The sequence below is a fragment of the Mustela nivalis genome (genome assembly GCF_964662115.1).
Source record: "Mustela nivalis genome assembly, chromosome: 13".
Lineage (NCBI taxonomy): Eukaryota > Metazoa > Chordata > Mammalia > Carnivora > Mustelidae > Mustela > Mustela nivalis.
Window position 1 is genome coordinate 83,986,977 of NC_139032.1, and position 23,009 is coordinate 84,009,985.

Below are 23,009 nucleotides of genomic sequence, written 5' to 3' on the forward strand. Positions count from 1 at the left end.
AGGCATTACCAAGCCATCAGTCAGGGCCAGCAGAGTGGATTCTGGGGCCAGGAGCCTACCAGAGGGATGCAAATCCCTGTGCCCTCACTTAAAGCCCATACAGGGTTTGTGGCTCGTCAAACATGTTTCCTTACTGCTCTAATGTACCAGTGTATCGCTTAATGAAAGTTCTTAATTGTAATTCAATTAATTACATACACAGAGTCCCCAATTACATTTTCCAATAAGACATTGGCTGTGGTACAGGTCTAAATGCACTTAACCAATTTCAATATATTAAGACCAATTTCCCTTGAATACTAATTACTACCGAATGATAAAATGAAAAGGGGGGGACTTTCAAGAAAGGGGGAGAGCGAAAAATGCAATTCATGTTGAATTTTTCAGCCCACAGAGACTGCAATTCAGACATTCATTAGTGAAGAAGTAGGTGTGGACAGGGCATGAGTTTGTCTCCGGTACAGGCCAGCACTGGTTTGGGCCCAAGGTACCACCTACCCTTTGGTGCTGGCCATTGCCAAAAGGGGCCTGTGGGAAGTCTAAGAGCTAGTGGAAAAACAGGAAGAACAGGGAGGGAAAAGGCCATCACATAAACATGCACAGACTAGCTGTGGTGTCTCAGGTACACGGACAGACAAATACTGGGCCTGGCCAATACTTGCCTGTGCATACACACCACTGTGCTCTTGGTACACACATTCTCTTCTAATCTTCCTAAGAGCCCTACAGGATAGGGATTACCATCACATTTTACAGATGGGAAAATGAAGTTCACAGAGAAGGACTTGTCCAAGGTCACACAGTGCCAGCAAATACCACACCTTGTGCACCACAACACATTACCAACCAGTTCGCATTAACCAGAAAGCAAGAGGTACAAACACACAGGTATTCCTACATTGGGGACAATGTTTCTGTTTCATTTAAATTCTGTTAGCATGCCGCAAAGCAGGGAGCTGTCACCCGTATCTACGTGGAAAAACCTTCACCCGTTCAAAAATTCCCTATAGTGAACACTTTCCCCCTGACCAAAGTCAGAAACGTAACTGGCTTTCGGCAGTAATTCAACCTAAAATCCAAACCATGAACACCACAGGTCATTTCTATTTGTAAATAGAGTTTATTTGCACAATCACATTTTTTTCTGCACTTGAAGACTGCTGTTGTGCTATATAATAAAAGAGGCTTAAAGCCTTGGTATTTAAGTCACATGATAGAAATTGGAGAGATTAGTGCTGAAGAAAGCCTCCAGAAGCCAAACAGAACCACCCGGGAGTCTCCAGGGCTGGCACAGAGCACACACAGGAGGAGGGATCAGCCCCCTATGAAAAAGCCCCGGGAAGAGGAACTAGAAACACATCAGGATTAGCAAACAGTCATTCACTGCCTATGGTTGCTTCCTGCGTTCCTCTTTATTTAGTGTTTTTGGGGGAGGGGGAGGTAATGGGTTGGGAGTGTAGCCCAAGTACCTCCAAGAAGAAACACATGGGTATTGACGCTCACCCAACTCCCAACTTGTCTTTAAAAGCTTTCATGTACTTGTCCCCTGGAGCCCTAGTGAGAAGCCTGCTGATGCCAGGGACTTGGGAGGCTCACTCCATCCAGGGTAATGAACCATACCTGGCCACAGGCAGCAGGATGGTCCCTGCCCTGGGGAGGGGTGGTGGTGGTCACAACCCAGTGTGGGGGTGGTCAATCCGTCCAGTGGAATCACTGTTCAGACTGAGGTAAGGAGAAACTCTTCCTGGATACAGGAAGCTACCTCCTCTTCCGGTCTTTAAGGGGAAACCAAAAGAGCTGGAAGAGGCCCCCCACAGACTGAGACCCAGAGATACTCTCCCCTGCCACAGGCCACTTATCTAGGTGACTGTCCACCCTGAGTTCAGTAAGGCACTGAAATAAGGAAGATTTCCTTGAAAAGGAAAGGAGATTAAAGGAGATTGACATGATGTCTAGAGAACTGAAGACTCTTTGTATGGCAATTTCTACTAGGAAATAAAATAATCAGATTCAACTGTTGCACTAGACTTACTGCACAGAAGACCCAGTTTTCCAGCCCCCACCCCTGATTATTAGTCATACAATCACTTCAAATCATCCCTCAAAGCCTCGTTTCTTCTAAAATATAAGGATGATGAGCACAACGGCCTAAAAGTTCATTACAATGATAGTTCTTATATCTCATTTCATCTTCAAAAAACCCTTGTGAAATAGATTCAACCACCTCCATTTACAGAGCAAACTGAGGTTCAGAGAAGTGACATGGTTCGTCTGATGCCAAAGGCGGCAGAGGCATAGTGTTTTTAAAGCACTATGCTGAACTACAACAAGGGCAGACTCTTGAGTGATCAAACAGTAAAGACACATGGTCTGACATTTTGTTGGTACTCCATAAAGCCAGTTTAATTTCAGGTTTAATTTTCCCGAAGATGGAAAATTCCCGTTTCTCTCTTAAAGTTGTACAAAGAATAAGTTGGTTCACGCTGCGTTTTTCTTCTAAGGACCTGGCCAGTCTACCTATGTGTGATCAGGGGTAAGAGAAAAGGTCACTGGTAACATTTGGCACAAAGGAAAGTGAGGCTCAGTTTGATGCCAGAATTTATATAGATGCTTAGACAAGAATGGAAGTCTTCTACCATTACATCCTCTCCATAATGTACTCATGCCTTCTTCTGGTCTGATTCCAGCTTCTGGCAGACAGTTGGCTGAAGGATGAGGTAGATTATCAGACAAGAATCCAAACTGGAAAGCTCAAGGACTTTGGCTTGTCATTTTCTTATTTAGGCCAAGATCCAAGCACAAATGTTAGCTCTCAGTCCCTAGGCAGAAACTCTTGTCATGTCAGCTTCATTAGCAAGCTTCTCTCTCATAGTGTATAAGACAATTGTCATCACAATTCTTAGGATTGAAAATTTAGGTTATTTCATCAACAGTCTCACGGTGGGCTTTGGAATCAGACAGCTGACTTAGAATTCTGGTTCTATCACTGGCTAGCTAACTTTGCACAAGTCACAACTGATCTCCACAATTAGAATAGTATCTTATTAGGGTAGTTGAGAATATTATAAGAAAGCGTTTGCAAAATGTCTAGCATGATGCCTTACAAAAGAAGGCCTGAATAAGCAATTTAGGAAACATCTTTTGATGTGGTTGATGTAAAAAATTATGACTATCCCTTTTTGGAAAAAAACCAGGAAGGCTTATATCCATCCTTGTGGCAGTGTGCTCAATCAAATGGTTTTACTTATAAGGTACATATCTCTTCTGGGGCACCAAAGCACATTTGCTGGAAAGTACCCTGCTTCTAAGTTCTCTGGTCTTGTGACATAGACTTGCAGATCTGTCTCCTGTTCCTCCCTCCATTCTGTATCAGTTCCCCCCATCACACACCTCCTTGAGGGCCCCAACAGGTCTATAATTCCAGACCTCCACATCTGTGGCCCATCTGCTCTGTCGGCCACAGAATACTGTTCATTATTTATTAATTATAGTTGACGTTTATTGAGTGCTTATTATGTGCCAGGCACCATTCTAAGAGCTTTATGATTATTAAAACTCACTGAATCCTGTCAATCTTGTGAAGGCAGATAAACTACCCAAGAGAGGTTAAGTAAATTGTCCAAGGTCACACAGCCAGTAAGTGACAGACCCAGAATGTGAACCGAGGCAATCTGGCTCAATAGCATATTCTCTTACACACTGCACAATAGATGTTCCTAATTTAGTTCACCTCCAAAATGGCTTTATGGACAGCAAGCTTGGCCTGATGAAAAATACCAACAGAAGCAAAAAATATTCTATTTCTGAAATATTTTTGTCTTCAATCCAACTTCTTAATATATAGCTATGGGAGAACAATATTTGTTTCACTGGGATTTCTATTAATATTAAACAAAAGATTAAAAAGCCTCCTCTATAAAGGAAGCTCGTGCTTAGAAGTGAAGTGAGAACAAGAGCCAAGATTTCAAAGCTTTATCTACCAACCCTTACAGTGCCCTTTTCCTAGGACGAGAGATAGACCTCATCTTTAAAAACAAACAACGAAACAAACAAAGATGAAAATTAAAAAAAAAAAAAAAAACCTAACGTGAAATCATAGTATGTTATGAAATACCTTGGCACGGTTAAAAAAGAAAGAGGTGAATTTATATGTGGAGTGGCATGTGGACTGATGTGGAATAATCTCTACAATTTATTGTTAAAATGATAAAAGAAAGGGCGCCTGGTGGCTCTGTCAGTAAGTTAAGCATCTGCCTTCAGCTCAGATTACGATCCCAGGGTCCTGGGATCAAGTCCTGCATCAGGCTCCCTGTTCAGCAGGGAGCCTGCTTCTCCCTCTGCCCTTTCCCCCTGCTTATGCTTTCTCTCTCTGGCTAAATAAATAAATAAATAAATAAAAAGAAAAGAAAAATGAACACTCTAATGGTAAGTTTGCTAGCATTTGCTTCTAAGTAGGGGGAAGTATAAATGTGTGTGAACACTGTGTATGCGCGAGCATATACATGCCTGTGGGGGATACAGTCACATCCTTATACAGAGTATGCTTGTGTATACACAGATGATCCCTGGAAAGATATGGAAAAAACTGGGAACAACTGTTGTCTCTGGAAGGAGAATTAAGGGAGAGAAGAGAGACGAAGTTTTCACTACAGGCTCTTTGTTATCTGAAACATGAGTAAGTATCATGTGTCCAAAAAAACTTAGTAAGATGTTAACAAATAGCGCTTCATCTTAATCATTTGACAAAGAATCAACATTCTGAAATAGAATCTACCACAGAACTCCTGTCTGTGAATTAGAGTCCCCAGTTTGCTTTAGAGGAGAGTCTTTAAAGAATGTAAGAACATGACAGGAAGGGAGGGATTACCCATTTAAATCAGGTTAAAAAATATTAGATAAACAAGTTGCAAAGGGTAGTGTTGTTATAATTCTCCCTTGGGTGTGCCGTGGTGTAGTACTATACATGGTTTGAGATTTCAAGTATCATAAGGATTGTTAAATTAAGAGCTTCTCTTACATATTTATTTTTTTAAAGATTTTATTTATTTATTTGACACAGGGAGAGAGAGAGGCAGGCAGAGGGAGAAGCAGTCTCCCACTGAACAGAGAGCCTGATGCAGGGCTTGATCCCTGAGATCATGACCTGAGCCTAAGGCAGATGCTTAACTGACTGAGCTACCCAGGTGCTCCAAGAGCTACTCTTATTATGTAGTTTTTATCTAAAGTTAAGTAAAGTAAATTTAACTTTACAGTTTAGTTAAGTAAACTTAACTTTACTATTTACTTCTTCTTCTTAGAAAAAGTCATGCATGCTCATTATAGAAACTCCGGAAAGTTTAAGTATAAAGGGGAAGGAAAATTAATTACCCAGAATATTGCCAACCAGAGGCAACCACTATTAATATTTTGGCATTTCCTTTTATTCTTTTTGTTTGTTTTGTTTTTACAAAGTTGATATTAGTCTGTATGTGTTATTTTGCTTCCCTGGTATTTTTCCTCCTTAATATTACATCAAAACTTACTTTTCCTGTTGTGAAAACTCTCGGTAAACACAACTTATAATGGCTGGATAACATTCTACATCTCCTGAGATGATTATCCTTTTAATCTGTTATTGTGGCAAATTATCTTAATTTTTTTTTTTTTTTAAAGTAGGCTCCATGCCCAGTGCGTGGCTCGAACTTCCAACTGTGAGATCAAGACCTGACTTGAGATCAAGAGTTGGATGCTTAACCGACTAAGCCACCCAGGCAGCCCTTGACTAGGTTTTTCTAAAGTCACAACAACCTTGTGCTCTTTAAATAAACCCAACATGGGGGAGTCCCTGGGGGGCTCAGTGGGTTAAGCCTCTGCCTTCGGCTCAGGTCATGATCTCAGGGTCCTGGGATCGAACCCCGCATCTGGCTCTCTGTTCAACAGGGAGCCTACTTCCCCCCTCTCTCTGCCTACTTGTGTTCACTCACTCTCTGTCAAATAAATAAAATCTTTTAAAAAAACCCCAAAAACTCCAACTTGGGAATGCTGTATTATTCCCTTAATATAATACTGGATTCAGTCTAATATTTTGTTTAGGATATTTGTATCTACTTAAATTTTCTTTGTTGCATAGTATTTATTAGGGTTTGATAAAAAGACTAAGATAGTCTCTTAAAATGAAATGGAGAGTGTCACTTTTTTTCCTAGTCTTTGGAATAGCTGATGTAAGATGGGAGTTACTTCTTCCTTAAGTGTTTGATACAACTAAGCAGTGAAATCATCTGGGCCAGATTTTCCTTTGTGGGAAGGTTTTTTTTTTTTTTTTTTTTTTTAAGATTTTATTTATTTATTTGACAGAGAGAAATCACAAGTAGATGGAGAGGCAGGCAGAGAGAGAGAGGGAAGCAGGCTCCCCGCTGAGCAGAGAGCCCGATGCGGGGCTCGATCCCAGGACCCTGAGATCATGACCTGAGCAGAAGGAAGCGGCCCAACCCACTGAGCCACCCAGACGCCCCTGTGGGAAGGTTTTTAATTGTGAATTCAATTTTCAAAATAGTTGTGAGTATACTCAAGTTTTCCATTTCTTCTTGTGTCAATTTTGGTAAGTTGAGTTTTTTTTTTCTTTTTAAGGACTTTGTCCTTTTCATCTACATTTTCACAATTTTTGGTGAGGAGGCTTTCAAAAATAATTCCTATTACCTGTTTATTAACTGCAGATCCTTGATAATAAAAGTATACCTCCTTTTTATTTTATTACCATTTGTTTCTGTTATTTCTTCTTTGTCTTTGATCTATTTCATCAGAGGTTTAGTGATTCATTAATGTTTTCCAAAAACTAATTTTTGGTTTTGATGTCCCTAAATCTTCTATTTCCTTAATTTATGCTCTTTATTGCTTCCTTCCTTTTATTCTCTTTACATTTCTTTATTTGGTTTCTTTTCTAATTTCTCAAACTAAATGCTTATAAGCTTATCACTTTTTGGCCTTTTTCTTTTGTAATATATGAATTTGAATGCTATAAAATTTCCTTGGAATACAGCAGCCCTTAAATTTGGATGATCTCAGGGTAAAATTGTTCCTAGGTATTGATCTCAGTTCTTTCGGTTCAATCTTCTCCCACATATAGACCATATTTTTTACCTTGTGCTTTCTGATGACTTTAGGGTGATGATTTATGTTTTTTAATCAGCTTTTTAAGTTACCGTCAGTGGGAGAATTTGTCCAAATTACTTGGTCTGCCTTTACCAAATGGTGATGTGATGTGCTCTACACAATTTTCGAATATAGGGATATACCTTAAGTTATCTAACTACTTTTCTAGTGTTAGATAATATAAATATCTAACAACTATCAATATACACATATATTTATTGCATTATAGATTTTTTTCTCCTTAAGACAGATTTCCATAAGCAGAAATACTGGGGAAAACATTTTTAGGTCTCTAGATAATTTTGCAGTTACATTAACTTGCACTAGTCACTGGTATTTGAATATGCCTATTTCTTCCAGCAGTAAGGACTTTTTTTCAACTACCCAGCTTATTTGACAGGTGAAAAGTATTCCACTGTTGCTCTAAAATGTTTTTATCTTACATTGTTGATAGTGATAAACATTTTTTGTTTACTACTTATTTGAATTTTTTATGCCATTTGGGAATCCAATTGATTTTTATTTCTCTGTATGTTTATATAAGATACTCATAACTGGCTGTAGACTACGGGGATACCAACCTTCTGCCTTTAGGATTTTGCTGCTAAATGCAAAGATCAGGGACACCTGGGTGGCTCAGTTGGTTAAGTGACTGTCTTCGGCTCAGGTCATGATTGGGAATCCCGGGAATGAGTCCCGCATTGGGCTCCCTGCTCAGCAGGGAGTCAGTTTCTTCCTCTGCCCTGCCCCCTCTCACGCTTTCTCTCTCAAATAAATAAAATCTTTGAAAAAAATAAATGCAAGGACCATGTTTCACCATCCCGGCAAAATTTCTGCATGCCTCTCCAGCAGAGGCTGTCAAGGCCTTGCGTCAGTTGAGTAGCAAGCTGGTCTTGCTTAGAGGGTCAGTGGCATGACTAAAAACTGCCATTCATTCACTCAATCTATATTGACAAGCTCCTACAGTACTGGCCTATAGTGGATGATGAGTGAATATTTGCTGAAATAATGAGGGACAACTTGCATGGGTCATGGACACCCTCATAGACCTGACAACCTAGTTGGGGGACAGACATCAAATGATCATTGAGAAAAAGATATAATCACAAGCTGAAATATATATAATGAAGAAAAAGTAGTCCACTCTATGACCGAACAGAATAGGATACCCAAGTGAGGAATGGATCAGGTTTAGGTGAGGCGGGGGGTGGGGGGAATCACAGGTGGTTTATCTGAAGATGTGACATTTGAATTGAGACAAAGGATGAGATACGGGTAACAGTAGTGGGGGGAAGTGTGCTCCCTGCAGAATAAATAGTCTGTATAAATGTCCCAAAGCAGGAATGACAGTGGTGAGTTGGCTGCCCTAATCTCAGTTTTCACATCCTTGTTCCTTGAGTCAGTGGGAGTATAGAGGAGGGAGTGGCAAAGATTCACAACTAGGAAAGTAAAGAAGAAATGAACTGAAGTTTTAAAAAGACTTACAGCATAGCTCTAGGAACCACTACACGGCCTCCTGCTAAGGCATATGCAAACAGAATTTTCTAAAACTAGAAGACTGAACAGTGATACTGACAGGGCCAGTTGTTTTATATACAAAATAGTCTTGGCCTCAGAAAAGGCCTCATATTTATCTCTAAGCTGTTTCCGGGGCTGCTCCTACCTTAAGAAGATACAGCTTAACAGAAAAATATCAATCACACAGTACTAAACAGGATGCAGACTTTTTACCAAAATGTATAAAATCCATCATTTCACTTGGGACACACTTTTGGCACAAAGGCTTAGATCTGCCTTGGAAAACAAAGTCATTTCAAATCTGCCTGGGGAAGCCAGACCAGTGAGCGTTCCCAAACACAGGACTCCTAAGCTTGTTTGCAACGGACAAAGCAGGCATGGAGCGAGGAGGCCAACGTACTGTTCTCTCGGACCAAGCAGAACTCCCATGCGCTCTGGCTCTCCAAAGTGCTCTCCAGGTCCACGGCGACATTGGGCTCGCTCTGCTTCTCCAGGCGGTACTGAGGGCCTGGAAGATCAAAGGCAGGAGGAGGGGAGGAAGTCTGAAACAATGAATTTGACATTGAAAAAACACCACATACTGGTGAAAAGCTGATAAAGTACTAGGAAAACACTGATGTCTGTCTGAGAGGGTCTAGCTATCCAAGATGGAAGCGTTTGGGGTTTTCTTTCCACAAGGTTTTACACACTTGTCTGTTTTTGCTCAGCGACCCCAAACAAGGCGAGAGGTAGATGGCTTTTGAACTGGCTTGACTTGGAATCGCAACATGGCTACATGGGTTCTCAGATATCAGCAAGTAACCTACCGTCTCCGAGCCTCTGTTTCCTAATATGTAATGAGAGGGATACTTATACCTTAAGGATTACTGTGAAGATTACAGATGATACAGGAAAAATACTTAGTATGCACCTGCCTCCTAGGAGGCACTCCCACAGAAGTAGTTATGAATAACCATTATATCATAATGAATAACCAATTATAAGCAGGAATAAAGTTTGTTCAGACCTCTAATACGATTACAGCCCAAAATCTTTTTAAAAATTTAAAAAGCAGGTGAGGTAAAAACAAACAAACAAAAAACCCCCCAAAATCTCTGATTTCTGGGTGATGGTAATAGACAGTGGCTGCTGATTCATGTTTTTGTTGAAACATTCATGAAAACACAAAGACACCGGTTCAATAATACTGAAAACCAGGAATACTAGCTAGCCTGTGTCACACGGGGGGTTCTGGCAGATCTTAATAAAACACTGGGGCATTTTATACATTTATTCATGTATTTCTTTGTCAAGCCAAATGACAATCTTGTTCTTCTCAGATAACACCTAACGGGTCCAATGATCAGATTCAAAAGACTGCTCTTGTTGTTAATGGTTATTGAAAAGATTAGAGGTGTAAGAAACTGTCTTACTATTTTGACTATGAAAGGCGTGTTTGGTCAGACAGAGGGGAGGTGTAAGAGATCTGAGGAAAGTATCAGAGGCCTTCCAGGGCTCCCAGGCGGAACACATATTTTTAGATATGTTCTTCAGCTGTTGTCAACCTGTTATTCATATGCAGTACCACTCCTTCACTAGTCGGAGGCATTTCACTCACCTCCTCCATGTCATTCTCCTCCCCTATGTTCTACATCCATCGAGAGCACTGTCATGTCATGTCAGTTTCATGGGACAGTCTATCTTTTCTCTAATTGGTATGTCATTAGCAAGTCTCAGTTCTCACACACACGAGTCTTTTGTACACTACTTATAGCTCTTAAACTTTTGCTAGTCAACAGTGCTCAAAACACTATCTGTTTATAAAAATACACACTCAGGTACCTACACAATTCTTATAAACTCTAATACACTATATACAGGTCAAGAGGGTACTGTATTTCAACATTATACAGTTAAATTTTCATTTCAAAAATATTTAGCAAATAAAGGTATGTAAACACTGATAATTCCCATTTTCAGATACCTGTCACCATCATCGACTTTTGTTCATTACCAGGCATGTTTGCTGCTGATTCCTGATATCCCCCACATTCACTGAGGGAAAGTCATCACAGAAAAATCATGCCCAGCTGAACTTTCAGAAAACTTAACTGGTTAGAAGAGTTCTATGCACTCTCTCTTTTCTTTCCTTTCCTCTCCCAACACCCACCTTTCATAGCTGTGCGCTTCCTCAAGCCCATTAGGGGAAGGGAGTCACTGCTGACCCTAGAGCGCCTCTTTGTGAGACACAGGTCTGCTAAACAATTTTGCACTGCTCCATCCTCAGTACCTCTCAGCAGCACAGTGTGCCAGACACTAACAGCCACCTCTGTGAATTTACAGTACAGAGTTTAGCTGTAATAATTCACTTTTTTATGACAGCCAAAATTTGGGTACACCCTAAATGTAACAATAGGAGACTGGTTAAACAAAATATTATGAAAATCCATAAAGATATTAAAAGTGATGCTGCAAAAATGCTTAATTTTATAAAACATGTTTATAATATGCTACTTTATGAAAACAGCAAATTACAACACAGTATGTGCAGGAAGGCTACAATTGTGAAAAAAACATGTGTAAAGTCACAGGGGAAACAAGACCGCAAGGTTATTTCCAGCATGTGAATAGCGCTTACACTGGATGGTGGGATAATGAGTGTTTTTATTTTTCCTTAGTGTTTTTCTGTACTTTTCACATTTCCTATAATAAATAAAGGCTAGTTTTATAATTTAAAATACATCATATATACTTGCAAGTCCTCTGATTTCTTACTATGCCATTTTTCTGAGGATACCATAATTATCACACACTGTGGCTTCTCTAATGGGTCTTTCATGTGATAATTTAATCAAAACCAGACATTTATCAGTTTACATAGATCGCTATGTTCAACTTAAGTAACCCTGCAATCTAGGCTTACTTAGTCTGACTCTGAGCACAGTTTACAGGGGGCTGGGCTTCTCAAGCTGTCTGCCTAACTGAGAGCTGGACTGTAAATAAGCCACCACCTTCTTGATCGCTGGCAGCCAGGGCCTGGCTGCACGGCGATGTGTAGCAGGCCGGTCTGCTTTGCACTCTTTCCTTCCAGGCTCTGCAGCTGCCTGGGAGACGTGATGAGGGAAACCAGGGAGGGCAGGGAGTAGTAGGAAGGGTTTCCTGTCCTTAAACATGATGAGCCCCCTGTACCAGTATCAAAGCCATAACTGCCATCATTCAACATTTACTCTCTTATTTCTTGGGTCTTGCAGATATTTCGATTGAAATAGTTTGTTTCGTGAAAGTAGCTTTAGCGTTTTCTCCTTGAAGCCTAATATGATGATGACTCTCACTTACTGAATGGCCATTCACTATATGCCAAGCATTCTGCTTGTCACCTTGGTGTATGCTCCCAACAACTCTAAGAGGCAGATACTATTATTCCCATTTCACAGATTGGGACCCTAAAGGTTGGCAGGTTGAAGTAACTTGGCCAAGATCACAAACGTAGGAAGTAGGGCAGGGGGAATAAAACTCAAGGGTCTTAGGCTCTAAAGCCTCTGTTTTAAGTCTTTTTTCCTCTAGCAAATGTAAATTACTGGCCAATTATAAAGAGGCCATTGTTTATACCTTAAGTATAGATTTTTGTAGATTTGTAGTTTCATTTGGGTTCCGAATCACTTAACTTGTGGTTTCTATAAATTTAAAATGAAAATGATCTGAAATAATTTATTCTAATGAAATCCATACCTACTGATTTATCCTGTCCAACGGCTGTAACTTGGGTCCTTATGAAGACAGGGTCACCTTATTTTCCCTCTCCATCCAGAAAGACTCTCTCCCTCCATCTTTCCTTAAGAATATTCCTATGTGTGCCCAGTTTTGTCATTAAATTGAAATTTCGAGTGTCATTTTCTGTCCTGGGTACTCCCCCTTCTCCTCCATAAAAGCTGAAGACCAACTTGGAAACCCATTTCTGAGCTTAGCAAAGGACTGATGAGTCTTGACTTTGGAGAAGGCAGGGTGGTTAAGCTGTAGATGAGACTTGAGATCGAAACCCAAATGGAAAACTGCCTCTTACAATATCAATTTCACTCCTAATTCTTGCCCAGGGAATAAAACATCTCACACAGAAGGACTGTTGCACGAATTTTCCTCTGAAAAAGCCAGATGGATAAGTTCAGGCCACATCATGTAATGAGAGGCAGTGTATGTATGAGAAACAATATAACCTGGTAGTTAAGGGCATGGACTTGGGGCCAGATTGCCTCACTCCACTCCTGGCTGATCAACTTAGCTGTATGACTATGGGGCAACTCAGTATCTCTCAGTTTCTTCATCTCTAAAATGGGAATAATAATATCTATAGGCCTATCTGAGGATTCAATGAGTTAACAGCTATAAAGCAGTTAGAACAGTATCTGATACATTAATAGTGTTATGTAAGTGTCAGCTATCCACCACAGCCACCTCTCAGGACCGTAACAATACTAAGAAATCATAACATAGCCAGGCCTGCTACTGTGTGCCAGGTACCGTGCTAGGCCTTTTATACAGATGATCTGATTTGTCACCCTAGCATGTAAAGAATATAAATTCCAGTTCATGCAAAAAGAAACTGGAACTAACAAAGGCTGAATAATGGGCAGAAAGAAGGTCCTATAGGAAGTAGAGGAATGAGGATTCACAGCCAGGTTGCCCCAGCCTGTGCTCTGTAATACCTACAGACCATACTGCCTCCCTCATACAAGTGCTTAATAAATGTCTGGTGATGATAATCAAGACTATGACAGCCCAGACCCACTAGATCTATCAACCTAGAGTCTCTATCAAATGCTTAATTTTCAGGCAGCTAACATGGGAGAAAAGAAAAAAGAGCAGCCAAAACCACTTTAGAAAGCAAGCTGTGAGGTCAGTTTCTATTAATATATTTTTGCCAAGGAAACGATTATATAAAATAAAAAAGTCTCCTTCACACTGAACAGGACATAGTTCTTAAGGCAACATCCACCTTTAGAAAGAGGTTTTAAAATGTCACAGCTGTGCATGAAGCCACATGCCCTCTACTTCACAGTGGATGTGGACACAAAAGGAAGATTCTGGGAAGCAGTTACTGCGTGGCAACAGGAAAACCTGCTTGGGCATTCCAATGATGTATTTATTGCAGTAATACCATGTCACCGGATGGTCTAGGAACAAAATACTGCTCTGGGCACTTAGGGAGGGATCCAAGTTATAATACCCAGGCAGGACTTTTATGGGATTTTGTAAACCTGAGGCAAACATCTCAGCACATAAGTTTCAAAGAAAATATGAAGTATCCTTCCGATGGTGGATACATAGATGGTCAGTCCGGCTTCCTCTATCCCTTCAATCCTTGACAGAAACATAAAGGGCTTTAGCACACAATTCCTTAACAGCTGAGAGCCAGCTGAGAGTTGAACTCCAGTGGGAAGCAAACGCAGAAGCCCAAAGAGAGAGACCACTGCCTCAATCACTGTGCATCTTCCTTCTAAAGACACAGGCAGAAATGTCCTTCAGACCTCACTCTCAGGAAAAAGCTGCATTTTCTCAGAGCAACTGGTTTGCTCTTTTGTATCTTTAGACAGCTTCACGTAACTCCTGTACTAAGAGAGAGCTTCCCTTTCTCCTTTGCGTGTGAGGAAGCTCAGCACTAAACCGTGATCCAACCATGCTCACTGGGTCCGCACTTCTGTGACAATCCATCCTCTGGATCTTTATTTTCCTTGTCCTTTTTAAAAAAAAAAAATATTTTATTTATTTATTTGACAGAGAGAGAGAGATCACAAGTAGGCAGAGAGGCAGGCGGGGGGGGGGGGTAGGGAAGCAGGGTCCCCGCTGAGCAGAGAGCCTGACGCAGGGCTCGATCCCAGGACCCTGAGACCATGACCTGAGCTGAAGGCAGAGGTTTAACCCACTGAGCCACCCCGGTGCCCCCTCCTTTTCCTTTCATATCGTTTTTCAACTTGTGTATTTTTATCCTATTATCAGGAATGTATATATTCCAAGTGCTCTCTGGATTGAAGTGAGATATAAATGAATTAACTTATCACTATTATTGCTGAGCATGGGAACAAGTTGGAGGACCACCTACCTGAAGAAAAATGATGAAGTCAAAGGTTGAATACTTCCATGGACGTGCCTTCATGTTCATCACTGTCCATTCACCAGCGTAAAGTGCTGCTTTAATCTATTAAAATTTACTACTATTAAAATCTATTTAAATCTACTAATTTAAAGGGCTTCTTGTAGCCAGAAAAAGAGTATGAGCCAGTAAGAGGAAAAGCCGGATTCCGAGCAGAAAACTCCAGGTGTTTGCACCCTCTCAGGGAGTAAGAAGGCCAGATATGCATTCTGGAGAAGTTACTTAGCTTCTGTGTACCTTCTCATCTGCAAAACGAGGATAACAGAACCTCTCTCAGAGGCTGCTGTGAAGATGAAATGAGACAATCCTTGATTCCTTCAGCACAGTGCTCAGTGATGGCGCCCACGACTGCTGCTAGGACTGGCTGGAACAGAGCCGGCTGACATGAGGTGCGGGTGGACCTCTAAGCCAAGAATCCTAACAGGCTAACAGCCCCATTAAGGGAAGATATGGGTGGCAGAGAATGCTGGCATCAAACAGATGTCATATCCTTTATCATGTGTGTCCAAGGTAGGGCTGCAGGGTGGGAGAGGGTACGTATCTATTTAAAGATTTTATTTATTTATTTGTTAGAGAGAGAGAGAGAGAGAGCACGCACAAGAAGGCAGAGTGGCAGGCAGAGGGTGGAGAGAGAAGCAGGCTCCCTGCCAAGCAAGGAGTCCGATGGGGGACTTGATCCCAGGACCCCGGGATCATGACCTGAACCGAAGGTAGCGGCTCAACTGAGCCGCCCAGGCGTCCCTAGGGAGACTATCTATTTAAACAAGCTTGCTTTCAATCTATATGACTAGAGACTTGTTCAGCAGCCAGGATTCCTACGGTTCCCTAAGCTCAGGGTCAAAGAATATAATCTAAAAATGATGAGTAAAGGTCACGGAGCCAATGGTGGCAGCGTAGATATCAAAGGACAGGCAATGTTACAATGCCATCCACACACCTATACAACAAACCTATCAACAATGACCCAGCCACAGAGATGAATAATCAGTAATTCCAGCCCTCAAGGAGACTGGGAGAGGTTGCAGGACACACAGGAGCAGGTATTATCCAAAGGGCCCAAGTCAGCGCTTGTCCTCAGGCAGGGATGGATGAGGTGCTGTGTTAGCACGGAAGAGGCAAACGAGGTGGAAACATCTGAGCACAGTCTTGAAGGAGGACTCAGGGCCAGTGCAGGAGGAGAAGAACTGCATTTCTACAGTGGGAACAGCATGTCCAAAACCAAGGAGGTACTCAAGAGCCCACACGGACCAGGAGACATTCAGCGTGGAAAAGGCCTCAGTTCTGCTGGGGCGCGGCGGGGAGTGGGTTGGTATACTTGGCCCAGACTATCGGTCAAGGTCTGTTGGTCACAGATGCTAACAGAGCAGGGAGGTGACATAATCAGCTTTACACTGTGTTAAGATTTTTCTAGGGACACTGTGGACAATGGGTTGGAGGAGACTGGTGGCAGGGAGGCCCATTCGAGGCAAACTGTGCCAAGCCGCGCTTGCTCTATGGCAGGGGCTGGCGGAATCCTGAGTTCCTCACTGAAGCCAAAGCCGCCACTGACAAGCTGATGCTGTCAATACAGAGCTCAGACCCAACATCAGCTATTCTGAAATGTCTGCGTTTAGTGTCAGTGCCATCGCTTATAACTCTTCCTCTAGGGGAGACTATAATCATTTTCTGCTTGATCTTAATGTAAGCACTGAATTATATTCAAGTGATAGCCACTGTAGCTTATACTCCCTCTGAGGCTCAGATTGGATAATTTGGAATTTAAATAATAAAAAAGGAACAAGCTGACATGACAATAAGGTCACACTTTAGCCTCTTCTGAGCCAATACACAATTTGCTCACAGTGAAACAGCCGAATATAATCAAATTAAATACAATTCCTATTACAAAAGAAGAAAGACCAAGGCTGTTCCAATAAACCAATTCTCCTGCCTAGTTAAACTGCAAAACCTTCAGGAAAGGTTTTGAAAGCATGACCCATCAGTTCTAATTTTTAAAACTTATCCTTTCAGTCAAGACTAGAAAAAGGCCCATTCCAACTTTTATCTTTACTACAAAGTGCCGTTATCTTGGCCTGATGTCAGGAGCTCTATCTCTCTTTCTGCTGACAAGCAGAGACGAGAAAGATAAGATTGGAAACGAATCTCACTTCTCTGAGTAAATAAATAATCAATACTCATCTAAATGTAAATGAGAAGGGAGCCCCCTCTGATAACAGCACTCTTATCAGAGAGCCAATTTTCTTCAGACATTTGGCCTCAACCAAATCACCATCATTCAGCCCCAGCCTAATGGCAAAAAATCGTAACTAAATTGAACCGATCACCAGAGATCAACTAAGTTCGGCCCTGGCCACTTCAGGTTCAAATGTTTGGGAATGCAATTTTGCCCCCATTAACTTTCAATAGCAATGAAGAACAGACTGGTCAAGGGGCCAGTCTGTGCAATAAACAAAGCCCAGAACGGGGGTCGCCCGGAGGATGAGGAGGAGTGGGCCTAAGTGTTTAAACAAGGCCAGAACTATGGCCAACCCCAAAACCATGCAGGGAAGGCTCCTGCCTTCCTGGTGGGTAGCCTCTAGTCACAGGCTTAGCTGAAATTGAGAAGACATTTAATTTGCCTGATGATGATGGTTAAAGTTTACTAAAACAGATGTAAATAAAGAAAAAAAAAAGAGATATTAAAAAGCTACAGTAGCTAAAAATAACCTAACGTTCAAATGATCAATTTCCTCCAAGTAATTTGTATCAGACTTACATCTGACCCAGCAGTGCCGCACTGACCTGATTTTACTGAAATAAGACGCCGTCTACAAGACAAATCACTTTAAAACCACTGCACTGGGGTTTCCATTTCTTTGCTGCAAGACTCAATTCACTGCTGATGAGAGTATTGGGGAAATTATGACCATTATTGATAGGACAGCAAAACCACTTTTACACAGTAGTCTTCAAGTTGACAGAAAGCTTGTGCTGGACCATTAATGAAGGTGTCAGCCAGAATCAGAAATTAAAGACAAAGGCCAAGAAAGACCTAATTTTCAGAGCATGTTAAGGACACCAGACAAACAGAAAAAAGCAGACATCCGTTCTCTTAAGAGTAATACGGCCAAAGCAAGGATCTGCTGAAGGGCAGGCTGCTCTCCCTACAATTAGGGAAAGGAAATATCTCCTTTTTGGTCTGGCCCTGAGGCTCACTCTCTGCTCTAAAATCTTTATTAGCCAAAGGAGGCCATGACTGTGTAGGACAGAACAATTTTTGAGTAGTTTTGACGAGTTTTATCATCTCTGCTCCCACCGAGTACTAAGCCCAGAAGGTGGACATGCAGTGGTTAGACAATGGTTTTGGAGTCAGAAAGAACTTGATTAAAATATTGGCTTTTTTTTTTTTACAAGCTATGTCACACTGGGTACATTAGCTGATCTAAACATTTGTGGATGGGCGCCTGGGTGGCTCAGTGGGTTGGGCCGCTGCCTTCAGCTCGGGTCATGATCTCGGGGTCCTGGGATCGAGTCCCGCATCGGGCTCTCTGCTCAGCGGGGAGCCTGCTTCCTCCTCTCTCTCTCTCTGCCTGCCTCTCTGCCTACTTGTGATCTCTCTCTGTCAAATAAATAAATAAAATCTTAAAAAATAAATAAATAAACATTTGTGGAGTAACTGCAAAGATTATGTGTAACATGATGCGTAGGACATAATAAACAATAAATGTTGACTGTTACACTGCTATTCAAATTTAACAAAATCATCAATTTGCCCATTTTTAAAACAACAGTGAGCAACATTGAGGACTTTCCTGGCCCTTAACAAAAGCACTTCACGTGCATTAGCACTCTGAATCATTAAACTCTATGAGGGAGGCCCCATTATATTCCTCATTTTATAGAGGGGGGAAAATGTGGAGTGGTTATGTCATGTGTCCAAAGTGTCACCAGGACAAGAATCCAGGTGTGTGTTTCCAGAGCCTACGCTCTTAACTGCACTAACATGCCATATTCCAGAAAGAGCATGCTATAATCTTCTTGATTTAGGGATTGAGAAAAAGAATTATAAGGTTGAGATGATTTATTGGCTCAGAAAGGAGTAAAGGTGTTGGGTGGGAAATGAGGTGGGAAGAAATAAAGTAGTTGGTCTTAAGGGGCTCAAAACTGAGGCCTACCCCAGCCCTCACAGCAGACACCTATCCGACGGGCACTTAAAGTAAACACCAGCTGCTTGCCCTAAGTTTTTTTGGGGTGGAAAGGGACCTTTTCCAAGTTAAATGATTTACAGAGTTACTGCCTCAATCCACAGTTCCGAAAGTATGATTTCTTTAGGGTTTAACTATACCCATTTCTAGTCTTGTTACAACTTTTTTATTGCGATAGAAAACATTTACTGGAAATATGTTACTGCTATTACCGGGTCATAAAATAAAAAGAAAAATAGTTTATGTATTGCCATCATTTCCAATCATCAATCAGAAAGTGCCAAGAGGAGGAAAGGAAAGGGCATATAGCCGAGATTTCCTCCTTTGTGTAGGAGAAAATGCAGGAGCATCATAATTCTTTAGAACAAATTTCTTCTTGAAGACCCAGTCTCACAGATGGGCTCCCGGGAGGAGTAGGGAAGCACACCTTTTGGCATCTCCCTTCCTCTCTGCAGCCCTGCCCAAATGCCAGAATCAAGGGCCCTTTCTCTGCAACTTCCTCGTGGCCTTGCTTCTCTCAGTGTATTGAGCATGCCGGATTAGAAGCATTTCTATTAGTCATTGTTTCCCCCTACTCCCGCAAATCTTTGAGGATGAGGATGGAGGGGCTTTTTAATACAACCAACTCTGTATTCCCAGAGCTCTAGCACAGCAACAGGCTCTTTGTAGGTGCTCAATAATCTTTGTTCAATAGAATGACTTCAACAAGGTGGCATTTAAAATTGAACAACCTTGACTCTTGACCCAACAAAACAATCTATCCTGAGAAGCATTACTCCAAGTACACAATGATATATGTTCAAAGATGTTCACTGTAGCAGTTTTAAAATCAAAAATTGCACAGTCTGAATATTCTCCAGCAGGAAATGATTAAATAAAGGACGGTATATCTATACACTGGGATGTTATGTAGCTGTTAACAAAATAAGCTAAATTAATAAGACACAGGAAGAGTTCCATGACACATTATTAAATTTAAAAAGATATAGAATGTATAGAGTATGCTCCATATATATATAAAATATATATAAATATATACATATATTTTAGATTTTATTTATTTGACAGAGAAAGACACAACGAGAGAGGGAACACAGGCAGGGTGAGTGGGAGAGGGAGAAGCAGACTTCCCGCCAAGCAGGGAGCCCGATACGGGGCTTGATCCCAGGACCCTGGGATCATGACCTGAGCTGAAAGAAGATGCTTAACTGAGCCACCCAGGCGCTAGAGTATGCTCCATATTAATAAAGTAAAACTCCAACTATATATATATATATATATATATATATATATATATATATATGCATGTGTGTGTGTGTGTGTGTGTGTTTTCACACACAATCTGGAAGGCTATCAGCCAAACTGCTCTCACGGTTACTCTGTTAACTAGAATTACCTCTGTGCATTGGATGGGATAGTAACAAAGACAAAGGCTTTTGCTTTCTTACTTCACAGATCTCTATCTTACATAGGTATTACTTCTGTCATTAAAAATCCAATTCTAAAAAAAAACAAAATAAACCATCTGAGAGGTGATTCCAGCTAGGTCAGACTATGGACTGTGTCCTCTGGACTCCCCTCTCACTATCTCTGGCTTCTCACAGGTAATGCGGGCTCAGTGGTTGCTGGGAAGACACCTAAGCAGCTGGTGGCCCAGGAACAAAAATGGCATAGAGTCTCTTCAAGGGTTCCCATGTCCAGAGTTAAGGCATAGGGTGGACCACAGAAGCTTCCAGAGCTGCCCAAAGGAGCTGGGCAGTACATGTAAAGAGGACTGGAACATCTGAGGCCAGGCTGCTGGCACCCACAGGCCCGCAGAGAGGCCATGACTGCAGATCACGAGTCAGACTGTCCACCCGACAACTTCCTCTATCACCTTAGTCTAGAAAACTATGCCTGCTCTGTCCTCCACCTGGGTTCTAGATGGGCTGTGGAAAACAAAGGATGTCTCCATACTGTCTCTGTCTGCCCTATTCATTCTCCCTCTAAGACAGTCCTGATACCTCCGCTCAGGCTTTCAGACAAGAGGCAGTGTGCTCCGAGTCCCTCCCTGTAGCTTGGGAGGGTGGGAAGAAAGTGTGGATTTGATCCTTGCCCTAAACTCAGTAATGTGTGTATGTGTCTGTGTATATGTCTGTGCGTGTTCTAGGGAGTGCCCTCCAACCCATGCTGACCCCAACACATTTGAGACGGTCTAGTGGTTATGAGCCACACTGCTCAGGTTTGAATTCCCAGCTCCACCACTTACTAGCTGTGTGACCCTGGGCAATTACTTAATGTTTTTATGCCTTGCTTTCCCACCTGTAAATGAGGGATAATAACAATATCTCCCTCTTTTTTTTTTTTTAAGATTTTATTTATTTATTTGACAGAGATCACAGGTAGGCAGAGAGGCAGGCAGGATGGGTGCGGGGGTGGGAGGGGGGGAAGCAGGCTCCCTGCTGAGTAGAGAGCCCGATGAGGGACTCGATCCCAGGACTCTGAGATCATGACCTGAGCCAAAGGCAGAGGCTTAACCCATTGAGTCACCCAGGCGCACCAGCACCTCCCTCTTTAGAATTGTTCCAAGGGGGGAGCCTGGGTGGCTCAGTGGGTTAAAGCCTCTGCCTTTGGCTCAGGTCATGATCTCAGGGTCCTGGGATCGAGCCCCGCATTGGGCTTTCTGCTCAGCAGTGAGTCTGCTTTCCCTCCCTCCCTCTCTCTCTTTGCCTGCCTCTCTGTCTACTTGTAATCTCTGTATGTCAAATTAATAAATTAAAAAAAAAAAAAAAAGAATTGTTCCAAGGACTCCATAGATCATATGCTTGGGTTTCTGCTTCTGCTGTCCAAGCTTCACTGGGTGGGCGGGGGGTGGGGTATGATTCTTCAGCTGGAACCTCTGGAGGTCCGCCAATCTGGTCTCATCTCCCTCCCTTCCCACCTCCACCTAATGATCCGGTAATCCAGAAATATCCTCCAAACCATGCTGTTTCAACCCTCTGTGCTCTGCTCATACTGGTTCCTCTATCTGAAGTAGTCTTCCCTTCACTTCACGTCTCTGGTCCTCACTTTCCCCTACTCAAGAAGTCAAAGCTGTGTTGAGTAAGTACCACTGCCTCTGCACTTCTCCGTGCAACCCACACTAGGAAGGTCTCTGGTTGGGCCTGTCTCTCATACCAGCTGTATGCAAAATGTGGGTGGAGCGCAGACTCAGGAGTTCTGCGTTCATGGGGCAGCCACAGCAAAAAGTGTGCTTCAGTGTCTATTGGATGACTAAGTGGAAATTCGGCCTGCTTGGCTACCACTTTGATTACCTACCTCGCCCTCCAGAGCAGACTTGAAGTTCCACTTCCAGCTGACTCCAAATGTCCCCACAGATTGGAGAATCACAATAGAGCCCCAACTCTGACTGGGTTTCCTGGGGATGAACAGGGCTGGTGGAGGTCTGTGCTGCTTTGGGCACTGGCTAGAGAATGGAAGACCACACCTGTCAGGGGCCAAGCCCGCCTCCGCATCAGTTCAGTTCCCTTACCCAGGCCTGCCTTTTCTCACCAGAGCAACCTGTCCCAATGTGCTTCCTATCAGAGTTCTCTGAGCTACAACACACAGCCTAGGAACCCACCATCATCAGAACAAGAAGAGATAAGGCATGGATAACCCAAAACGTGGAGAAGTCTGGAAGCTTCTGGATAGGAGCTTCCCACACACCACTCCAGGCAGAGAGAGTGCTGAAACAACATAGGAATGCTCAAGAGTCCACTACCCAGCTGGCACGAATGTACTTCCCTTTGGAGAAAGGAGTCCTAGGATTACTTTTAAAATAAAAAAGAAACAACCCCCCCCCCCCGCGCCTTCAAATCCAGGTATCACTTGTTACAGAGGATGGAAACCTTTAACACTATCCCTTAGCATTCAATTTTTCAATCTAATCTGTTTCTCTTAACTTGAGTCACTGTGACATTACCAAATTTTACGTACAGTTATCTGCTACTCTGTAAAGAAATACAGATGGTTTTTGTGGAAATAAACAGTCATTTATTTTAAACAATTGTAAAATAGTTTATGGAAACCAGTGG

The 23,009-nt window shown here is 42.1% G+C and overlaps 1 protein-coding gene across 32 annotated transcripts in view; it reads right to left on the reverse strand.

Moving 5' to 3' along the window:
- MAPKAP1 (MAPK associated protein 1) overlaps window positions 1–23,009 on the reverse strand; it is a 244,407-nt gene that overhangs the window by 53,501 nt on the left and 167,897 nt on the right. For 25 of the 32 annotated variants that reach the window (XM_082695560.1, XM_082695555.1, XM_082695569.1 and 22 more), the window contains one exon: window positions 9,047–9,154. The exons of the other annotated variants lie outside the window; for them this stretch is intronic. In XM_082695560.1, the coding sequence (XP_082551686.1) occupies window positions 9,047–9,154 (108 nt within the window). The remainder of the gene's footprint in view (window positions 1–9,046; window positions 9,155–23,009) is intronic. 32 annotated transcript variants of the gene reach the window in all.